Genomic DNA, 22,132 nt, shown 5'->3' on the forward strand with positions numbered 1-22,132 from the left:
AAACTTACTTTGCGATGCATTCCTGGGATTCGCAATCACTTTTGAGTTTATGGTACACCACAGCTCCTACCGCAAGGGGCCCAGCATCTCCACAGAGGAAGGTGACCCTGCGGCCATTCAAATTGCGAAGTGTCCTCTTCACATAATCCAGGGACCGCAGCAGATAGGTCTGATCACATGTGACCCGGTACAGCTGCAGGTACAACAGGGCTATGCCTGGAATAGTTCCCCCAACCCAAAAGAAAAGCATTATTATTGTTACTTTTTTTTTTTTTACCTTTGGGATATTATCTTACAATTACATGAGAAATCTCCTACATAAACCACATGGCTGCAAAGGAACAACATCAGAAGAATTACATATATATTTCTTAAAAATGAAAAAACAAAGAGAATGCAGTATGGAAAAAACTTGAAACATATTTAAACATATTTATCTTGCTAATTGTTCTGGTGCAGCAATTCAATACCTCTTAGACTAGGGAGGAAACCCTGATGGTGAGTGGTGGAGTTTGGCTGCTAACCAAAATGTCGGTAGTTCAAATCCACCAACCACTCCCTGGAAACCCTATGGGGCAGTTCTACTCTGTCCCATAGGGTCGCTATGAGTCGGAATCAACTTGATGGCAATGGTTTTGGTTTTTTTTTAAGACGCGGGAAGATATACCACTTCCTACTCATTCCCCCAAGACATGTCTGGCAGTTTGACATTTTGTGGTGGATTGCATGATGTTATGATGCTGGAAGCTATGCCACCAGTATTTCAAATGCCAGCAGGGTCACCCACAGTAAACAGGTCTTCCCAGAGCTTCCAGACTAAGCCAGGCTAGGAAGAAACTCCTGGAGACCTACGTCCAAAAATTAGCTGATGAAAGCCTATGCATAACAAAAGAGCACTGTCTGACTCGTTTGCTTTAGACGTATCATCAGGAGGGCTCAACTGCTGGAGGAGAATATCATGTTTGGTAAAGCAGAGGGCCAATGAGGGTGTCTTAGTCATCTAGTGCTGCTGTAACAGAAATACCACAAGCGGATGGCTTTAACAAAGACAAGTTTATTTCCTCACAGTAAAGTAGGCTCAAAGTCCAAATTCAAGACATCGGTTCCAGGGGAAGGCTCTCTCTCTCTGTCGGCTCTGGAGGAAGGTCCTTGTCCTCCATCTTCCCCTGGTTGAAGAGCTTCTCAGGATCAGGGACTCCGGGTCCAAAGGATACATTCTGTTCCCAGTGCTGCTTTCTTGGTGCTATGAGGTCCCAACTCTCTGTTTGCTTCCCTTTCCTTTTATCTCTTTTAAGATAAAAGGTGGTACAGGCCACACCTTTAGAGGATTCAGGTGTTACATCTCACCCTAATCCTCTTTAACCACAGCAGAGATTATGATTTATACCACATAGAAACATCACACACGGCCTAACCAAGTTGACATATATTTTTGGGGGACACGACTCAATCCATTCCAGAGGATAAGGGAAAACTCTGGTGAGATGGACTGGCACAATAGCCAAAACAACGAACTCAAATATGCCTGAGGTTGTGAGGATGGCACAGGACTGGGCAATGTTTCACACTGTTGTATGTACGGTTTACAGAAGTTGGAATCAACTCAATGGCAGCTATTTATCTCTTCATTCCCACCTAACGTTCATTCATTTTATATTTGTATTTATCCTCCTTCGTATCTTAAGCTAACTTGAATCCTTTTCTTCTTAATTCTTACATAATTATATCCTCCTAACTTACCCTAAATTAAATGATTTTTTTGGAATGTACACCCTCTTCTTCCTAATTTTACTATTTCTCACAATTTTTCAATTGCTCTCAGTGAACTACCATCCAACTGACCAGCCAACCAGACAGTTAAGGAACAATTTAGAAATGTGACAAACGGCAGCGTATCAAGTACAGCATTTTCCAGTTGCCGTGGAATCGATTCCAAGTCATGCTGACACCATATGTGTCAGAGGAAACTGTGCCCCATACGGTTTCCAGAGGCTGATTTTCTGGATTGCCTGGCCTTTCTTCCAAGGCGCTTTTGGGAAGATTTGAACCTCTGACTTTTTTGGATAGCAGCCAAGTGTGCTGACAATGTATGCCACCTAGGGACTCCAGTGTGCACGGTGGGCATAGTTTATCACCTGGCCAACTTCCCTACTACAGATAAAGAACAGACCCAGGTCTTCAAGTGAACTAGAGAGGGACTGTCATCTGAAAATCTTTGTGGGTTGACCTATAAGGCTTCTAAAGGGAACACAATCTTATTCCCGGGATCAAGAAGTCAATGTGGTTGCAAGGTAAAAAATGAATTAGTATAGATATATACTTAAGTATATTATAGGAAAAAGTACTGAAAGAGATTATATGATGGCAGAGAAAGCAAAACATTTCTTTAATGTTCAGATGGAAGTTCCCAACAATCTTCATCTAATATCTGAGAAACAGTTTTCATTCTCCTGGAATCCAGATTTTTGGGGTCCAGGGAGTTATGGTGACCCACCCAGGCCATGGCCCTGAGGATAACTTTTTTTGTTATAATTTTTATTGTGCTTTAAGTGAAAGTTTACAAATCAAGTCAGTCTCTCACACAAAAACCCATATACACCTTGCTACCCACTCCCAATTACTCTCCCCCCAATGAGACAGCCCGCTCTTTCCCTCCACTCTCTCTTTTCGTGTCCATTTCACCAGCTTCTAACCCCCTCCACCTTCTCATCTCCCCTCCAGCAGGAGATGCCAACATAGTCTCAAGTGTCCACCTGATCCAAGAAGCTCACTCCTCACCAGCATCCCTCTCCAACCCATTGTCCAGTCCACTCCATGTCTGACGAGTTGGATTCAGGAATGGTTCCTGTCTTGGGGCAACAGAAGGTCTGGGGGCTATGACCACCAGGGTCCTTCTGGTCTCAGTCACACCATTAAGTCTGGTCTTTTTATGAGAATTTGAGGTCTGCAACCCACTGCTCTCCTGCTCCCTCAGGGGTTCTCTGTTGTGTTCCCTGTCAGGGCACTCATCGGTTGTAGCCAGGCACCATCTAATTCTTCTCGTCGCACGATGATGCAGTCTCTGGTTCATGTGGCCCTTTCTGTCTCTTGGGCTCGTAATTGCCTTGTGTCTTTGGTGTTCTTCATTCTCCTTTGATTCCAGTGGGTTGAGACCAATTGATGCATCTTAGATGGCTGCTTGCTAGTGTTTAAGACCCCAGATGCCACTCTTCAAAGTGGGATGCAGAATGTTTTCTTAATAGATTTTATTATGCCAATTGACTTAGAAGTCCCCTGAAACCATGGTCCCCAGACCCCTGTCCCTGCTACGCTGGCCTTCGAAGCACTCAGTTTACTCAGGAAACTTCTTTGCTTTTGGTTTAGTCCAATTGTGCTGACCTCCCCTTTATTGTGTGCTGTCTTTCCCTTCACCTGAAGTAGTTCTTATCTACTATCTAATTAGTGAATGCCGCTCTCCCACCCTCCCGCCCTCCCTCCCTCCCCCCTCTCCTAACCACAAACGAATGTTTTCTTCTCAGTTTAAACTATTTCTCAAGATCTTATAATAGTGGCCTTATACAATATTTGTCCTTTTGCAACTGACTAATTTCACTCAGCATGCCTTCCAGGTTCCTCCATGTTATGAAATGTTTCACAGATTCCTCACTGTTCTTTATCGATGCGTACTATTCCATTGTGTGAATATACCATAATTTATTTATCAATTCATCTGTTGACGGGCACCTTGGTTGCTTCCATCCTTTTGCTATTGTAAACAGTGCTGCAATAAATATGGGTGTGCATATATCTGTTCATGTAAAGGCTCTTATTTCTCTAGGATATATTCCAAGGAGTGGGATTGCTGGATCGTATGGTAGTTCTATTTCTAGCTTTTTAAGGAAGCGCCAAATCAATTTCCAAAGTGGTTGTACCATTTGACACTCCCACCAGCAGTGTAGAAGTGTTCCAATCTCTCCACAGCCTCTCCAACATTTATTATTTTGTGTTTTTTGGATTAATGCCAGCCTTGCTGGAGTGACATGAAATCTCATTGTAGTTTTGATCTGCATTTCTCTAAAGGCTAATGATCGTGAACATTTCCTCATATATCTGTTAGCTGCCTGAATGTCTTCTTTAGTGAAGTGTCTATTCATATCTTCCACCCATTTTTTAATTGGGTTATTTGTCTTTTTGCAGTTGACTTTTTGCAGTATCATGTAGATTTTAGACATCAGGCACTAATCAGAAATGTCATAGCTAAAAACTTTTTCCCAGTCTGTAGGTAGTCTTTTTACTCTTTTGGTGAAGTCTTTGGATGAGCATGTTTGATTTTTAGGAGCTCCCAGTTACCTAGTTTTTCTTCTACATTCTTTATAATGTTTTGTATACTGTTTATGCCATGTATTAGGGCTCCTAACATTGTCCCTATGTTTTCTTCCATGATCTTTATCGTTTTAGATTTTACATTTAGGTCTCTGATCCATTGTGAGTTAGTTTTTGTGCATGGAGTGAGGTACGGGTCTTGTTTCATTTTTTCACAGATGGATATCCAGTTAGGCCACAGTCGGCCCCTGGCCGTGTTCTGACTGATGATATTGAGCTTTTCCATCGTCTCTTTCCACAGATGTAGTCAATTTGATTTCTGTGTGTTCCATCTGGCGAGGTCCATGTGTACAGTCGCTGTTTATGTTGGCGAAAGAAGGTATTGGCAATGAAGAAGTCGTTGGTCTTGCAAAATTCTATCATTTGATCTCTGGCATTGTTTCTATCACCAAGGCCATATTTTCCAACTACCGATCCTTCTTCTTTGTTTCCAACTTCCACATTCCAATCACCAGTAATTATCAATGCATCTTGATTGCATGTTTGATCAATTTCAGACTGCAGCAGCTGAAAAAAATCTTCTATTTCTTCATCTTTGGCCCTAGTCGTTGGTGCATAAATTTAAACAATAGTCGTATTAACTGGTCTTCCTTGTAGGTGTATGAATATTATCCTATCACTGACAGCGTTGTACATCAGGATAGATCTTGAAACGTTTTTTTTTTGACGATGAATGCAACACCATTCCTCTTTGAGCTGTCATTCCCAGCATAGTAGACTATATGATTGTCCAATTCAAAATGCCCAATACCAGTCCATTTCAGCTCATTAATGCCTAGGATATGGATGTTTATGCATTCCATTTCATTTTTGACGATTTCCAGTTTTCCTAAATTGATACTTTGTACATTCCAGGTTCTGATTACTAATGGATGTTTGCAGCTTTTTCTTCTCATTTTGAGTCATGCCACATCAGCAAATGAAGGTCCTGAAAGCTTTACTGCACCCAGGTCATTAAGGTCAACTCTACTTTTTTTTTTTCTACTTTGAGGAGGCAGCTCTTCCCCAGTCATCTTTTGAGTGTCTTTCAACCTGGGCGCCTCATCTTCCAGCACTATATCAGACAATGTTCTGCTCCTTTTCATAAGGTTTTCACTGGCCAATGCTTTTCAGGAGTAGACTGCTGGGTCCTTCTTCCTAGTCCGTCTTTGTCTGGAAGCTCAGCTGAAACCTGTCCTCCACGGGTGACCCTGCTGGTATCTGAATACCGGTGGCATAGCTTCCAGCATCACAGCAACACACAAGCCCCCACAGTATGACAAACTGACAGACCATCAATTGCTCATATGCAAGTTCAAGCTGAAACTGAAGATAATCAGAGGAAGTCCACGAGAGCCAAAATATGACCTTGAGTATATCCCACCTGAATTTAGAGACCATCTGAAGAACAGATTTGACGCATTGAACACCAGTGACCGAAGACCAGACGAGTTGTGGAATGACATCAAGGACATCATCCATGAAGAAAACAAGAGGTCGCTGAAAACACAGGAAAGAAAGAAAAGACCAAGATGGATATCAGAGGAGACTCTGAAACTTGCTCTTGAAAGTCGAGCAGCTAAAGCAAAAGGAAGAATTGATGAAATAAAAGAACTGAACAGAAGATTTCAAAGGGCCTCTCAAGAAGACAAAATAAAGTATTATAATGACATGTGCAAAGGGCTGGAGATGGGAAAGCAAAAGGGAAGAACACGCTCAGCGTTTCTCGAGCTGAAAAAGCTGAAGAAAAAATTGAAGCCTCGAGTTGCAATAGTGAAGGATTCCATGGGGAAAATATTAAAGGACGCAGGAAGCATCAAAAGAAGATGGAAGGAATACACAGAGTCATTATTCCAAAAAGAATTAGTCGATATTCAACCATTTCAAGAGGTGGCATATGATCAGGAACCGATGGTACTGAAGAAAGAAGTCCAACAAGCTGCTCTGAAGGCACTGGCGAAAAATAAGGCTCCAGGAATTGATGGAATATCAATTGAGATGTTTCAACAAACAGATGCAGCACGGGAGTTGCTCACTCATCTATGCCAAGAAATATGGAAGACAGCTTCCTGGCCAACTGCCTGGAGGAGATCCATATTTATGCCTATTCCCAAGAAAGGTGATCCAACCGAATGTGGAAATTATAGAACAATATCATTAACATCACACGCTAGCAAAATTCTGCTGAAGATCATTCAAAAACGGCTGCAGCAGTATAGCAACAGGGAACTGCCAGAAATTCAGGCCAGTTTCAGAAAAGGACATGGAACCAGTGGTATCATTGCTGATGTCAGATGGATCCTGGCTGAAAGCAAAGAACACCAGAAGGATGTTTACCTGTGTTTTATTGACTATGCAAAGGCATTCGACTGTGTGGATCATAACAAACTATGGATAACATTGCGAAGAACGGGAATTCCAGACACTTAATTGTGTTCATGAGGAACCTTTACATAGAACAAGAGGCAGTTGTTGGGACAGAACAAGGGGATACTGATTGGTTTAAAGTCAGGAAAGGTGTGCGTCAGGGTTGCATTCTTTCATGATACCTATTTAATCTGTATGCTGAACAAATAATACGAGAAGCTGGACTATATGAAGAAGAACAGGGCATCAGGATTGGAGGAAGACTCATTAAAAACCTGCATTATGCAGATGACACATTCTTGCTTGCTGAAAGTGAAGAGGACCTGAAGCACTTACTAATGAAGATCGAAGACCACAGCCTTCAGTATGGATTGCACTTCAACATAAAGAAAACAACAATCCTTACAACTAGACCAATGAGCAACATCATGATAAGCGGAGAAAAGATTGAAGTTGTCAAGGATTTCATTTTACTTGGATCCACAATCAACACCCATGGAAGCAGCAGTCAAGAAATCCAAAAACGCATTGCATTGGGTAAATCTGCTGCAAAGGACCTCTTCAAAGTTGTGAAGAGCAAAGTTGTCACCCTGAAGACTAAGGTGCACCTGACCCAAGCCATGGTATTTTCAACCACATCATGTGTACGTAAAAGCTGGACCATGAATAAGGAAGACCGAAGAAGAGTTGACACTTTTGAATTGTGGTGTTGGACTGCCAAAAGAACGAACAAATGTGTCTTGGAAGAAGTGTGGCCAGAATGCTCCTTAGAGGCAAGGATGGCAAAACTGCGTCTTACATACTTTGGACATTTTGTCAGGAGGGATCAGTCCCTGCAGAAGGACATCATGCTTGGCAGAGTACAGGATCAGCGGAAAAGAGGAAGACCTTCAACGAGGTAGACTGACACAGTGGCTGCAACAATGAGCTCATAACAACGATTGTAAGGATGGCACAGGACCAGGCAGTGTTTCGTTCTGTTGTGCACAGGGTCGCTATGAGTCGGAACCAACTAGACGGCACCTAACAACAACAACATCCAGTTATGCCAGCACCATTTGTTAAAAAGACTGTCTTTTCCCCATTTAACTGTTTTGGGGCCTTTGTCAAATATCAACTGCTCATATGTGGATGGATTTATGTCTGGATTCTCAATTCTGTTCCATTGGTCCATGTATCTGTTGTTGTACCAGAACCAGGCTGTTTTGACTACTGCGGTGGTACAACAGGTTCTAAAATCAGGTAAAGCAAGGCCTCCCAACTTTGCTCTTTTTCACTAATGCCTTATTTATCCGGGGCCTCTTTCCCTTCCATATGAAGTTGGTGATTTGTTTCTCCATCTCACTCCATCTCATTAAAAAATGTCGTTGGGATTTGGATAGGAATTGCATTAAATATATAGAGCGCTTTTGGTAGAATAGACATTTTTATAGTGTTAAGTCTTCCTATCCATGAGGAAGGTATGTTCTTCCGCTTCCGTAAGTCTCTTTTGGTTTTTACAGAAGTGTACCGTAGTTTTCTTTGTATAAGTCTTTTACATCTCTGGTAAGATTTATTCCTAAGTATTTTATTATCTTGGGGGCTAATGTAAATGGCATTCACTTGGTGATTTCCTCTTCGATGTTCTTTTTGTTGGCATAGAGGAATCTGACTGATTTTTGTATGTTTATCTTGAATCCCGATACTCTGCTGAACTCTTCTATCAGTTTCAGTAGTTTTCTGGAGGATTTCTTAGCATTTTCTGTGTATAAGGTCATGTCATCTTCAAATACAGATACTTTTACTTCCTCCTTGCCAATCTGGATGCCCTTTATTTCTTTATCTAGCCTAACTGCTCTGGCTAGGACCTCCAGCACAATGTTGAGTAAGAGTGGTGATAAAGGGCATCCTTGTCTGGTTCCCGATCTCAAAGGGAATGTTTTCAGGCTCTTTCCATTTAGGGTGATGTTGGCTGTCGGCTTTGTTTAAATGCCCTTTATTCTGTTGAGGAATTTTCCTCTATTCCTATTTTGCTGAGAGTTTTTATCATGAATGAGTGTTGAACTTTGTCAAATGCCTTTTCTGCATCAATTGATAAAATCATGTGATTCTTGCCTTCTGTTTTATTTATGTGGGTGGATTACGTTAATTGTTTTTCTAATGTTGAGCCATCCCTGGATAGCTGGTATGAATCCCACTTGGTCATGGTGAATAATTTTTTTGATATGTTGTTGAATTCTATTGGCTAGAATTTTGTTGAGGATTTTTGCGTCTACATTCACGAGGGATACAAGTCTATAATTTTCTTTTCTTGTGGTGTCTTTACCTGGTTTTGGTATCAGGGATATGCTGGCTTCATAGAATGAGTTTGGTAGTATTCCATCCTTTTCTATTCTCTGAAATACCTTTAGTAGTAGTGGTGTTAACTCTTCTCTGAAAGTTTGGTAGAACTCTGCAGTGAAGCCATCTGGACCTGGACCTTTTCTTCTTGGGAGTTTTTTGATTACCTTTTCAATCTCTTCTTTTGTTATGGGTCTATTTAGTTGTTCTACCCTCTGTTTGTTTTAGTTTAGGTAGGTAGTGTGTTTCTAGGAATTCATCCATTTCTTCTAGGTTTTCAAATTTGTTTGAGTATAGCTTTTCATGGTAATCTGATATGATTCTTTTCATTTCAGTTGGGTCTGTTATAATATCGCCCATCTCATTTCTTATTCGGGTTATTTGCTTCCTCTCCTGTTTTTGTCAGTTTGGCCAGTGGTTTATCAATTTTGTTGATTTTTTCAAAAAACCAGCTTTTGGTCATGTTAATTCTTTCAATTGTTTTTCTGTTTTCTATTTCATTTAGTTCAGCTTTAATTTTCATTATTTGTTTTCTTCTGGTGCCTTTGGGTTTCTTTTGTTGCTCTTTCTATTTGTTCAAGTTCTAGGGATAATTCTTTGATTTTGGCTCTTTCTTCTTTTTGGATGTGTGTATTTATTGATATAAATTGGCCTCTGAGCTCCACTTTTGCTGTGTCCCAAAGGTTCTGTTAGGAAGTGTTTCCATTCTCACTGGATTCTCTGAATTTCTTTATTCCATCCTTAACGTCTTCTATAATCCTGTCTTTTTTGAGCAGGGTATTGTTCAGTTTCCAAGTGTTTGATTTTTTTCCCCTGCTTCTCCTGTTACTGATTTCCACTTTTATGGCCTTATGGTCAGAGAAGATGCTTTGTAGTATTTCAATGTTTTGGATTTTGCTAAGGCTTGCTTTATGACCTAATATGTCGTCTATTCTAGAGAATGTTCCATGTGTACTAGAAAAGAAGGTATACTTGGTTGCTGTGGGGTGCAGTGTTCTGTGTATGTCTACGAGGTCAAGTTTGTTGATTGAGGCATTTAAATCTTCCGTGTCTTTACTGAGCTTCTTTCTGGATGTCCTGTCCTTCCCCGAAAGTGGTGTGTTGAAGTCTCCTACTATTATTGTGGAGCTGTCTATCTCACTTTTCAATGCTGGCAGAGTTTGTTTTATGTATTTTGCAGCCTTGTCATTGGGTGCATAAATATTTAATATGGTTATATCTTCTTTGTGTACTGTTCCTTTAATCATTATATAGTATCCTTCCTCATCCTTTGATGGATTTAACTTTAAAGTCTATTTTGTCAGAAATTAATATTGCCACTCCTGCTCTTTTTTGATTGCTGTTTGCTTGATATATTTTTTTCCATCCTTTGAGTTTTAGTTTGTTTGTGTCTCTACGTCTAAGATGTGTCTCTTGTAGGCAGCATATAGATGGATCTTGTTTTTTAATCCACTCTGCCACTCTCTGTCTCTTTATCGGTGCATTTAGTCCATTTACATTCAGGGTAATTATGGATAGGCATGAATTTAGTGCTATCATTTTGATATCTTTTTTTGTGTGTTGATAGTTTCTTTTTCCCACTTGATTTTATGTTCTGAGTAGATTTGCTTTATATATTGTCCTCTCCTCATATTTGTTGTCGTTGACTTTGTTTCTGCTGCGTCTGTATTTTTCCCCTGTATTTTATTTTGATGAGTAGGATAGTTTGTCTTCTTTGTGGCTACGTTATTATTTACCCCTATTTTTCTAAATTTAAAACTAAATTTTATTTCTTTGTATCGCCCTATCTTCCTTTCCTTGTGGAAGGTGTATGACTACATTTCTTATTCCCTCTTTATTATTTTAATGTTGTCTTGTTTTATATAATAACATCGCCGTTACCCTCTGTTGGGCTTTTTCTTTTTTTTTAAATCTTTCTTTGTTTTGTTTGGATTTCCCTGTCTGGGTTGACTTCTGGTTGCTCTGCCCAGTGTTCTAGTCTTGGGTTGATACCTGATATTATTGATTTTCTAACCAAAGAACTCCCTTTAGTATTTCTTGTAGTTTTGTTTGGTTTTTAGGAATTCCCTAAACTTGTGTTTATCTGGAAATGTCTTAATTTCACCTTCATATTTAAGAGAGAGTTTTGATGGATATATGATTCTTGGCAGGCAATTTTGTTCCTTCAGTTTTTTAAATATGTCATCCCATTGCCTTCTTGCCTGCATGGTTTCTGCCAAGTAGTCCGAGCTTATTCTTATTGGCTCTCCTTTGTAGGTGACTTTTTGTTTATCCCTCGCTGCTCTTATAATTCTCTCTTTATCTTTGGTTTTGGCAAGCTTGATTATAATATGTCTTGGTGACTTTCTTTTAAGATCTACCTTATGCAGAGTTCGATGAGCATCTTGGATAGATATCTTCTCATCTTTCACAATATCAGGGAAGTTTCCTGCCAACAAATCTTCAACAATTTTCTCTGTATTTTCTGTTATCCCTCCCTGTTCTGGTACTCCAATCACTCGTAGGTTATTTCTCTTCATAGAGTCCCACATGATTCTTAAGGTTTCTTCATTTTTTTTAATTCTTATATCTGATTTTTCTTCAAATATATTAGTGCCAAGTGATTTATCTTTGAGTTCAGAAATTCTAGCTTCTACGTGCTCAGTTCTGCTCCTCTGACTTTCTACTGAGTTGTTTACTTCTGTAATTTTATTGTTAATCTTCTAAATTTCTGATTGTTGTCTTTGTATGGATTTTTCCAGCGTATTAAACTTTTCATTATGTTCCTGAATAATCTTTCTAATTTCTTCAATTGCTTTATCTGTGTGTTCCTTGGCTTGTTCTGCGTATTGCCTCATTTCCTTCCTGATGTCTTGAAGGGTTCTGTACATTAAGCTTTTGTATTGTACATCTGGGAATTCCAGGAATACACTTTCATCTAGAAGATCCCTGGATTTTTTGTTTTGAGAGCCTGTTGAGGTGATCATGGTCTGTTTCTTTATGTGACTTGATACTGACTCTTGTCTCCGAGCCATCTGTAAGTTATTGTATTAGTTTATGCTTGCTTACTGTGTGGTAGATGCTTGCTTTGTTTTGTTCTGGTATACTCCTATGGGTTGCCTGAGTGAGCTAGCTTGATTATTTTCCCCTTTCGAGCCCTGGTGTCCTGTCCCCAGCTGGCTAGAGCTGTTATCAGGTATATCAGTCTAGGAGTCCATTCAGTTTTCTTGTATGAATTCAGCTCAGATGTCCAGGTAGCTGATATCAAGTGTGTGGTACAGGCTCTGTCCTACAGTATTAGAGGGGCAGGGGTGATTGGCGTACATACCGGTATCTGAATGCAGCAGGGGGTCACACTCTGAACAAGGCAGGGGGCTAAGAACTGACCCCCACGTGTCTCTGAGGAAAACTTCTCTCTGTTCTCTAGAGCATGCTGGTGGGTGGGTTCGCAGAGGAACCATGGGCACCCAAAGTTTTTGGTTGTAAGGACTGGGAGGTACCAGTTATCTTTGGACCCTTGTCGCGGGTGGCTGGGTGACCTGAGTGGAGCTACCAGTCCTTAGGTCCCTGATGTAGGTAGGTGAGGACCTTGTTTAATAGGCAAAGCAATTTCAAACGTCAAACACCCACCTCCCCACCACACAGCTGAAATGGTTGGAGTTTGCCAACAAGGGCCTATTATCCCGAAATAGGCCCACACAGGTCTATGCAGAAGGGAAAGGTGCTCAAGGTCCATGGATGGTTTATGCCTGGACAGAACCCGCTTCTGTCCAGAGCTCCCCCGGTTAATGGAGCTAGCAAATTATCTTTTCCCCTCAATTGCAAATTTATTCCTTCCCCAAGGGCAGGAGGATGGCTCTAGGTGCTCACCAGGGTCTATCTCAGGCCCAGGGATTCAGCCGCTGAAGCCGGCTTGGGGGTGGTGGGGGAGCACAGTAAAATACACGCAAGTACTTAGCTTTTGCCGAGAGCGCTGTTCTCTTCAGGTTCCAGAGGTGTGAGTGGGCTGCATGGCTGGCTGCTTCTCCCTGAAGAAACCATGGCTGAACGCTAGTACCAGCCTGCTGCTGCCGCCGCTGCCACTCCAGAAATTGCGCCTGAGGGCTCCCCATGATTCAGGCGCGGTAACTCCTCTCCACTTCTGAATGGCCTCTTCTTCCCCCGCCCCTCAGTTCATTGTCTCAGCTTGCCTTTGATGCTCAGGACTCCCAGCTTGTCACAAATATACTCGTTTCACTTGTTTTTTCAGGTCTTTGTTGTAAACAGGGCTCCACAGAAGCATCTGTCTATTCCGCCATCTTGGCTCCCTGAGGTTATCTTTTGAACCTTGAGCCTTGAGAAAACTGCTTTCCTAAAATCACCTTTAAGTCAAACAAATAGCCTAGCAAGTAGCTTAGTAAGTCCCTTCTGCCTTAGGCATTTGACTCTTTTGAAGAATTATCTATGTGCAATCAGTTTTCAGAAACAGAAACTCCAGAGTTAAACTGGAAGCTGTGTTTAAGGGTAAATTGTCATTATATAAACACAATTTCAGCCCTTTTCCATGGCAATGTCCACAAAATGGGGTATAAGAATTTTTGAGAGTTCTTTCATCTTTGGAAGACTGGCCCTGTGGTGTAGTGAATTACTTAATATGGCCCTTCCAGCCATGCACAGTCTTATAATTCTCACAAAATGATCGGCAGGACTACGCAAATAATGTGCTTGTGGCCTACCAAGGGGATTGGACAGCATGCTAATGATGCAAATGAGGTGCATGGAACCCTGCAGAGGTAGGACTATGCAAATAAGGTACTTGTGGAACCCTTGTAGGGTATTGGTCAGTTTGACCATTCTGCTAGGCTTAAAAAGAGAGCCAATCCCAGAGCAGAAGAGAGGACCTCACTACCATCAAGAAAAGCCAGGAGCAGAACGTGTCCTTTGGGCCCAGGGCTGCTGCACTGAGAACCTCCTAGAGCCGGGGGATACTGGAAACAGCAAGCACGGCAAGAGTCCAGTGGCAGCAGAACCAGGAGACCAGGGTGAGATGGTGCAGTGGGCTTCCCAGTCCACAGAGAGAGGCAACGACAGTGCGTGTGCTGACTGACCGACGGACCAAAAGAGCTGAGTGCCTTGGGCAGGACGTTTGCCGGTGGAGTGGGGTGCCTCCAGGCACTTGGTTGAGCTAGGCTCCCCATCCAGAGAAAATCAGCTAAGCGACTCTGGGCCGAGGTTTACCAGTAGAATGGGGTGCCTCTGGGCACTTACTGGCAGAGTTAAAGAGTTCTGTAATATCTGCCTGAGCAGGGCAGGGGCCTAGGGCTGAGAGGCCAAGGGGCAGAGAACCAAGAGAGGCCTGCCTGCAGGCATGGCCGAGAAGCTGTCCTGATGGGAGAACTGTATCCTGAGTCGCTCTTGATCCTGAACTGCAGCCTGTTACTTTCCTAATACACCCCGTAACTGTGAGTACAGTCTGTGAGTTCTGTGTGAACCAGAATAGTGCATGGGAGGGACAGCTGGTGTCAGAACTGGTAAAAAGGGTGGAGAGAGGAGGTATGTCTGGCCTCCAACTCATAGCAATCAGCTTTGGGCTGACGATGTTGATTTTCTCTCCTCCGCCTCCTGAAGTCCGATGAGGTTGGACAACGCCACGCCGTTTTTACAGCTCTCTAGCCAGAGGTGTTGCCCAATTTGCACTATATTAAATAAACTTCAAATCAATTTATATTATTAGCTTAATATTTTTATTTTAACATACCCTCCCATTTTTACTATTTTTCATTTTCTTTTTTAATTTCTTTAAATAGCTGGCTATTCCTTCTCCAACTCTTCTACTGGGGGTATCTGTCTCTTTCAACTTGGTCCTTAATCTCTCACTTTTTAAAAGTTTTTTGAGAAGTCCTTCTGTCATTATTCATTCTTTAAAGATGGTGAGTCAGACAGATCTAAGAGTAGCCCATTTGGAAGCCCTGGGGGGAAAAATTCCTTCAATATGAAATGCTTACCATCTTCCTGAGTTTGGGTTTTCTGTATTCAAAAATCTTAAACTTTAAAATACAGAAAACCAGTAGTTAAAAGTTAAATACCTACAAATTTCAAATTAAATAATCTCTATGAAAGGTTTAAAAACAAGTACGGCCTGAATGACTCAGGAGCCCCTAAAAAGAGAATGCGGATCTGGTTAACCCGTAAACCTAAAAACCTACAGTTATGTATACTTAACGCTTAAGTATGTTAAGGTAAACAACAACACGTAACAACAAAAACAAAAATGAACATCGTGACATCCCACTCCTGAATACTTCAGTATGCATCTCTAAAAATTAACCTTTTCCTACAAAGCCAAATTGCATTAACAAAATTAATAATTACAGGTATGTCCTGCTTAATGGTATTTACTGCGATGTGTTCCAGAAAATCTGACCTTCTGTGCCTTTTTCTGTATTAGACGGGAAAAACTATAATGGATTACACTTCAACTCAAAACTACTAACCAATTAACTTTTTTATCTATAAGTAACATCTACCAGGTTGCAATGTATAATGTTTAACAATGATATCCAGTTTACGAAACAATACAGCTGTAGACCAACAATTGCCTTGTGTGCAGCAACATCCTCTTTTCTGTTATAACTGCTTTCCCCATTTGCTCTGCTTCCTTCTCCATGAAGCCCTTTCTTAACTTTTGGGGGCGCTTATATACGACACTAGGCAAAAATGAGGGTCAAATAGGAACAGCACTGTGGGAACACACTCACTGCGGTGGCTAAGAATGGCTCCCCTGAGTATGATGCTGCGGTGCCTCTGTGGCTCCAGCCACCTCTGAGACACACAGCCCCTTTCTTGGCACTGAATACACTTTTCAAATCTTGTACACATGATCCTGATGTCTCAACAATTGTTTTCGGGTAATTGAAGACTTTCCTGTACCTTATTTTATAAAAAATATGGTGTATCAAGTTTGGGGATGGTTTCCATATAAAAAGCACCTGAAAAATGTTGTATTGAGAGAAATAATTGTTTGTTGAACAATGTTTTGAAGTATTTAAAACCAACAGACAGGTTACTGGGAAAATGCCAATCAAGGGGACATAGCAACTGTATTTAATACCCAATTCAGAGTCATGTTTCCCCAATTGTTCTGAATGTTTTTTTTTTTTTTGGCTTTTTTTTGCTGGGTGGGCCAAAGCAGAATCCAGTCTAGGAACCAATACTGTGTCTGGCTGTTTTATCCCTTAGGATTCTTTTATTTTGGAACTGTTCCTTTCTTTCATGACACTGTTGTCACCAAAGGAGCCCTGGTGGCACAGTGGTTAAGTACTCAGCTGCTAACCAAAAGGTCAGCATTTTGAACCAACCAGCCACTCTGTGGGAGAAAGATGGGGCACTCTGCTTCTGTAAAAATTTACAGCCTTGGAAACCCCACGGGGCAGTTCTACTCTGGTCTTATACGGTCACTATGACTCAAATCAACTTGACACAGCAGACATCAAACTAGTTGTCCCGGAGAAGTCCTACTTCTGGATCATATCAGGAGATATGCAGTATTTGTTACCCTACCATTAGGGATGTTAAGATTGACCACTAGATTAGGGTGGTGACACCCTGATAGCTCCAGGATAAAACTAGGCTCTTCCCCCTTACGACAGAAAGTGATCTATCTGTGTGGCATTGCTGGAATGTTGGGTTTCCCCCATCAATCTCTAATGGTTTCATACTCGTTGATAATCCTGGCTTGAGTCATAATTTCCTTATGGGTTACAAAATGATCATTTTTGAAATATATAATCCCTTTTGCATAAATCAGCAGATTTTTTAAATAAAGTAGATGCTTCCAATTTTATAATTTTAGCTTGTTTTCGATTTTAGGGATTGCTTTTTAACAATTAAACATTTACATAACTTGAACGTCAAACTATATAGAAGAGCATGCATAGAGGAGTTTTGCTTCCACACTGCTCCCTCCACTCTGCTTCCCTACTACCATCTTAAAAAAAAAAAAAGCCCAAACCCACAGCTGTCAGGTTGATGCCAACTCACAGCGACCCCATAAGTTTCCTAAGGCTGTAAATCTCTATGGAAACAGACTGCCACATCTTTCTCCCATGGAGCCACTGGTGGTTTCGAACCACCACCTACAGATCACCACATATTTAATGCCACACATTAAAGTTCAAACTGCAGGCAGAAAGCATTTCTTTAGAGTTAAAATTCCAAAGCATCTAATCAATGAAAATGTATACCAACATGTCATTAAAAGGGTATCAATACTATTTTGAAAGAAAGCTTCAAAGGCAAGTCTTAATCTCATAACCCAAGAACACAACACGTCAGTTTCTTACACCCCATATTCTCACCTGTCCAACCAGTATACGCAGAGCAGTCATGTGGATCAGCTGTCTTCAGCCCTTCTTCCATTTGCTGTAGTAGATCTTTAATTTTGGTCTGGATTCGCCTTGTGAAACTATGGATGATCTGAAAATCAAAAGAAGGGAAAATTTTAAACTGTACAAGAATAGATTATGTTGTAATAAATCTTTAACTAACAGTATAAGTTATAAGAACATAAAAGACAGAGGAAGTTATATTAGCCAGCCCATTTCAATGCTTCATTTTACCTTGGCTTTTATAAGGTCAGAAGACCCTGAGTGGTGCAAAGAGTTAAGTGCTTGGCTACTAACTGAAAGGCTGGAGACTGGAGTCCACCCAGAGGTACACTGCAAAAAAGGCCTGATGATTTACATACAAAAACCCACCACTGAAAATCACATGGCACAGCTTTACTTTGACACACACAAGCTTGCCATGAGTTGGGACTGGCTCCTCAGCAACCAGTTGGTTTTATAAGGTTCGTTTTTAATGAAATAATGCCCTATATGGACAATAACTCAAAGTGGGATCACAAAAACTAACTTGCAGAAACTAAAGAAAGAAATCATGAATGAGAAAAAGAAAGACAAATTTAACTACATAAACATTTTAACTTCTATAAGGCAATGAATATAAGAAACATGGTCTAAAAGTAAATAATGAAGGGGAAATATTGTCATATTAAAGACAAAACCCATCGCCATTGAGCTGATTAGGACTCATATCGACCCTATAGGACAGGGTAGAACTGCCCCATAAAGTTTCCAAGGCTGTAGTCTGTACAGAAGCAGATTGGGACATCCTTCTCCCTCAGAGCTGTGGGAGAGTTCGAACCATCGACCTTCTGGTTAGCAGCCAAGCGCTTTAAACATTGTACCATTAGTGTTCCCGTTCTCAGATAAGATACTGTAAGTAAGAAAGGAATATAACAATACAGACATAAATTCAAAATTTTCAGTGCACCTCTTACAAAAGAAAATAAAACAAATGATAAATAAGCACAAGCAAAAATGTTTAAATCATTTAGCAATTAATGAAATGCAAATAAATGCAAGTACCACAGTTTGCTCATCAAACTGACAAAGTATAAAAAGATTAAAAAAAAAAATTAAGTCCCAAGGCTGGTAAGAGCAAAGGAAAAAGATATTCTCATTCACTACTGGTAGTCTTTCTCAAGGGAAATATGGCAATATTCTTAAACATGTGATTGACAGTGTCATTCAGATGTTTCCGACCTTTGCTGATTTTTTTCTTTTTGTCTAGTTGTTGTATCACTTGCTGAGGAATATTAAAATCTCTGACTATGATTGTGGAATTGTGTATTTTTCCTTTTAATTCTGTCATTTTTTGCTTCATATATTTTTAGGTCCTGTTATAAGCATAGACAAACTTATAACTGTTGTGTTTCCTGAAAAATTGACTCATTTATGATAACCAAATGTCCCTCTGTGGGATTATAAAGAATATATTTTCGTGTTTCTGTATCATTAGGGTTTTTAGGGTAAATCTTCCTGAAAATTGGGATCCTAGACTAAAAATAGGGGTCCCTGGGTGATACAAACAGTTAAGAACACAGCTACTAACGTTACCGGAATAAGGTTCTCGCCTCTCACTGGTCAGGAATGAGCAGGTCAGCACAACTGGACTAAACCAAAAGCAAAGATGTTTCCTGAATAAACTGAATGCTTCGAAGGCCAGCATAGCAGGGGCAGGGGTATGAGGACCAGGGTTTCAGGGGACATCTAAGTCAATTGGCGTAATAAAATCTATTAACAAAACATTCTGCATCCCATTTTGAAGAGTGGCATCTGGGGTCTTAAACGCTAGCAAGCAGCCATCTAAGATGCATCAATTGGTCTCAACCCACCTGGATCAAAGGAGAATGAAGAACACCAAGGATACAAGGCGATTACGAGCCCAAGAGACAGAAAGGGCCACATGAACCAGAGACTACATCAGCCTGGGATCAGAAGAACTAGATGGTGCCTGGCTACAACCGATGACTGCCCTGACAGGGAACACAACAGAGAACCACTGAGGGAGCAGGAGAGCAGTGGGATGCAGACCCCAAATTCTCGTAAGACCAGACTTAACGGTCTGACTGACACTAGAAGGACCTTGGTAGTCATAGCCCCCAGACCTTCTATTGCCCCAGGACAGGAACCATTCCCGACTCTTCAGACATGGATTGGACTGGACAATGGATTGGAGAGGGATGCTGATGAGGAGTGAGCTTCTTGGATCAGGTGGACACTTGAGACTATGTTGGTATCTCCTGCCTGGAGGGGAGATGAGAAGGTGGAGGGGGTTAGAAGCTGGCGAAATGGACACGAAAAGAGAGAGTGGATGGAGAGCAGTCTGTATCATTAGGGGGAAAGTAATTGGGAGTGTGTAGCAAGGTGTATATGGGTTTTTGTGTGAGAGACTGACTTGATTTGTAAACTTTCACTTAAAGCACAATAAAATTAAAAAAAAAGGGAAAAAAAGAATGAGCAGGTAAGGCATGTAGTTTTCCACAGGAGCAAAGGTTTACTGAAGAGGCTTGCAAGCAGAGACGGGGAGGGCCTAGAGCAATGCTTATCCTCATCTCACAGCACAAAAGACAGGCCTGAGTTTCTAAAAGTTCTTGGGCAGGAAAAGATTCATGTTTATTCATAGACACTGGTGGGGATATGTTAACTAAGGTGCCTGCACAGCAGCTTTCCAAGATGGCTCCTGTCCTGGAGGCCTCTGGGATTTATAGCAGGACTTATTACGGGGTGTTGTGCCTGCGCAGTGTCTCGCTCCCCGGGTTTGGTTCCCCAGCTGGGGCTGTAGCCCCTCAGTGCCACCAGTGGAAGGTCACACAGCGGTCACAGGTAGATAGTTTGTATGTGTCCCGAACATGGTTTTTTCCAGCTGCTTCTGAAAGGCAACTTTAAAGAAGTTTGTGGGCTATTTTTAGATACCCTGCCCCACTGTTCCGGGGAATAGCTTTGTTTCTGCACCCTGGCCCATTTCTTGTGGGCCCCTCTGTTCACTGTCTTACTTAGTCTCTAGGTTCCACACTTAACCCTCATTTTTTAATTTCTCTTTTACTTGCTTCTCTTTTAACCACACCAGTCTCTTCGCTATTTCTCAAACAGGCACCCTCTGATCTGAGGGCCTTTGCTCCCTGTCTTACTAACAGAAAAATTGACTGTTAGAACCCACCAAGGGGCACCTAGAAAGAACGGCCTGGCAATCTGCTTCCCAAAAGTCATGTAAACCTCATGGGTTACAGTTCTACACTGCAACGCATGGAGTCGCTAAGAGTCAGAACTGACTCACAGGCAACTGGTTTGGTTTTTTCTTTGGTTTAGACTTTAGTCTTTGGAGTTAATTTGTTGTTCATTGCTGTTGAGTCAATTCTGACTCATGGCGACCCCACATGAACAAAGTAGAACTGATCCATAGCATGTCCAAGGCTATGACTTTTTCAGAAGCAGACTGCCAGGTCTGTCTTCCAAGGCACCTCTGAGTGGGTTCGAACCCCTGAACTTTTGGCAAGTTATCAGTGCTTAACCATCTGCACCACCCAGGGACTCCCAGGAGTTAATTTAACCCTGTTACTGTCTAGCAGATTCCAACTCATAGTGACCCTATAGGACAGAGTAGAACTGCCCCATAGGGTTTCTAAGACTGTAAGTCTTTATGGAAGCAGACTGACACATCTTTCTCCCGAAGAGCAGCTGGTGGGCTCCAACTGCTAACCTTTTGGTTATGAGTCAATTTATAAGTGTATAAATAGCTATGGAGTTTACTTAACCCTAAACCAAAAAAACTCATTGCCGTGGAGTTGATTCTGACTCACAGTGACCCTATAGGACAGAGCAGAACTGCCCCATATGGTTTCCAAGGAGCACCTAGTGGATTGGAACTGCTGACATTTTAGTTAGCAGCTATAGCTCTTAACCACTACACCGCCAGGGGTTCCTTACTTAATCCTGGAAATATGTATTTACATTTCAAGGAGGAGGACTAGGCCCTGGGAGACATTTCTGAGTTGTAAAACTGAAGACAGTGAAAGTGAACTTAACATTTTCTATTGAGAGATTTAGTTACATTCCAAAGGGTTAGAGGAAGATGTTTTCAAGGAGACTCTTTTAGTTTGGGAGGGAGAGATAGTTGCTTGTTTCTTTTTCCCCTTTTTAGAAAATACAGAAAATTCCTTTTTCTTCTTCCCTCATCTACAATAAAGACTTTGCATGTCCAAGACATTTGACCTGCCTTTCATTGTGTGGAAGAAACCCTGGTGGACAGTGGTTATATGCTCATCTGCTAACCTAAAGGTCTGATGTTCAAAACCACCAGCTGCCCCACAGAAGAAAGATGTGGCAGTCTGCTTCCGTAAAGGTTACAGCCTTGGAAACCCTATGGGGCAGTTCTACTCTGATGTGTAGCGTTCAACTATGGGTCAGAATCGACTCAGAGGCAAGGAGTTTTTTGTTTCATTACACAGCCCCAGAGGTAAGAACTGAGACACAGGGAACCTTTTGCCTGTTATCTGCTGAAAAGTAAATAATAGGAAACCTCTCTCTGATCCAAAAGCCTCATGTGTGCATTTAGGACAAAATTAGTAAGGTTAAATATTAAAAACCTAACACTCTTTATCATTTGTCACTAGATTTTCAGCCTTCCTATGCTTACTGTTTGCTTACACTTATTTTTGTCATCCATTTACTTTCAACTTCTCTCTTCTTTAAAGTGTACTGCTTGCATAGTATATTAAAAAAAAAAAAAAAAACCTGTTGCTGTT

The 22,132-nt window shown here is 41.3% G+C and overlaps 1 protein-coding gene across 2 annotated transcripts in view; it reads right to left on the reverse strand.

Moving 5' to 3' along the window:
* The window catches only part of LANCL2 (LanC like glutathione S-transferase 2), a 60,661-nt gene that overhangs the window by 19,119 nt on the left and 19,410 nt on the right, over nt 1-22,132 (reverse strand). For both annotated transcript variants that reach the window (XM_064290207.1, XM_064290206.1), the window contains exons 2-3: nt 17,343-17,460; nt 9-216 (exon numbers count right to left, since the gene is read on the reverse strand). In XM_064290207.1, coding sequence (XP_064146277.1) covers nt 9-216; nt 17,343-17,460 — 326 coding nt within the window. The remainder of the gene's footprint in view (nt 1-8; nt 217-17,342; nt 17,461-22,132) is intronic.

The sequence above is a fragment of the Loxodonta africana genome, chromosome 8 (assembly GCF_030014295.1).
Source record: "Loxodonta africana isolate mLoxAfr1 chromosome 8, mLoxAfr1.hap2, whole genome shotgun sequence".
NCBI lineage: Eukaryota > Metazoa > Chordata > Mammalia > Proboscidea > Elephantidae > Loxodonta > Loxodonta africana.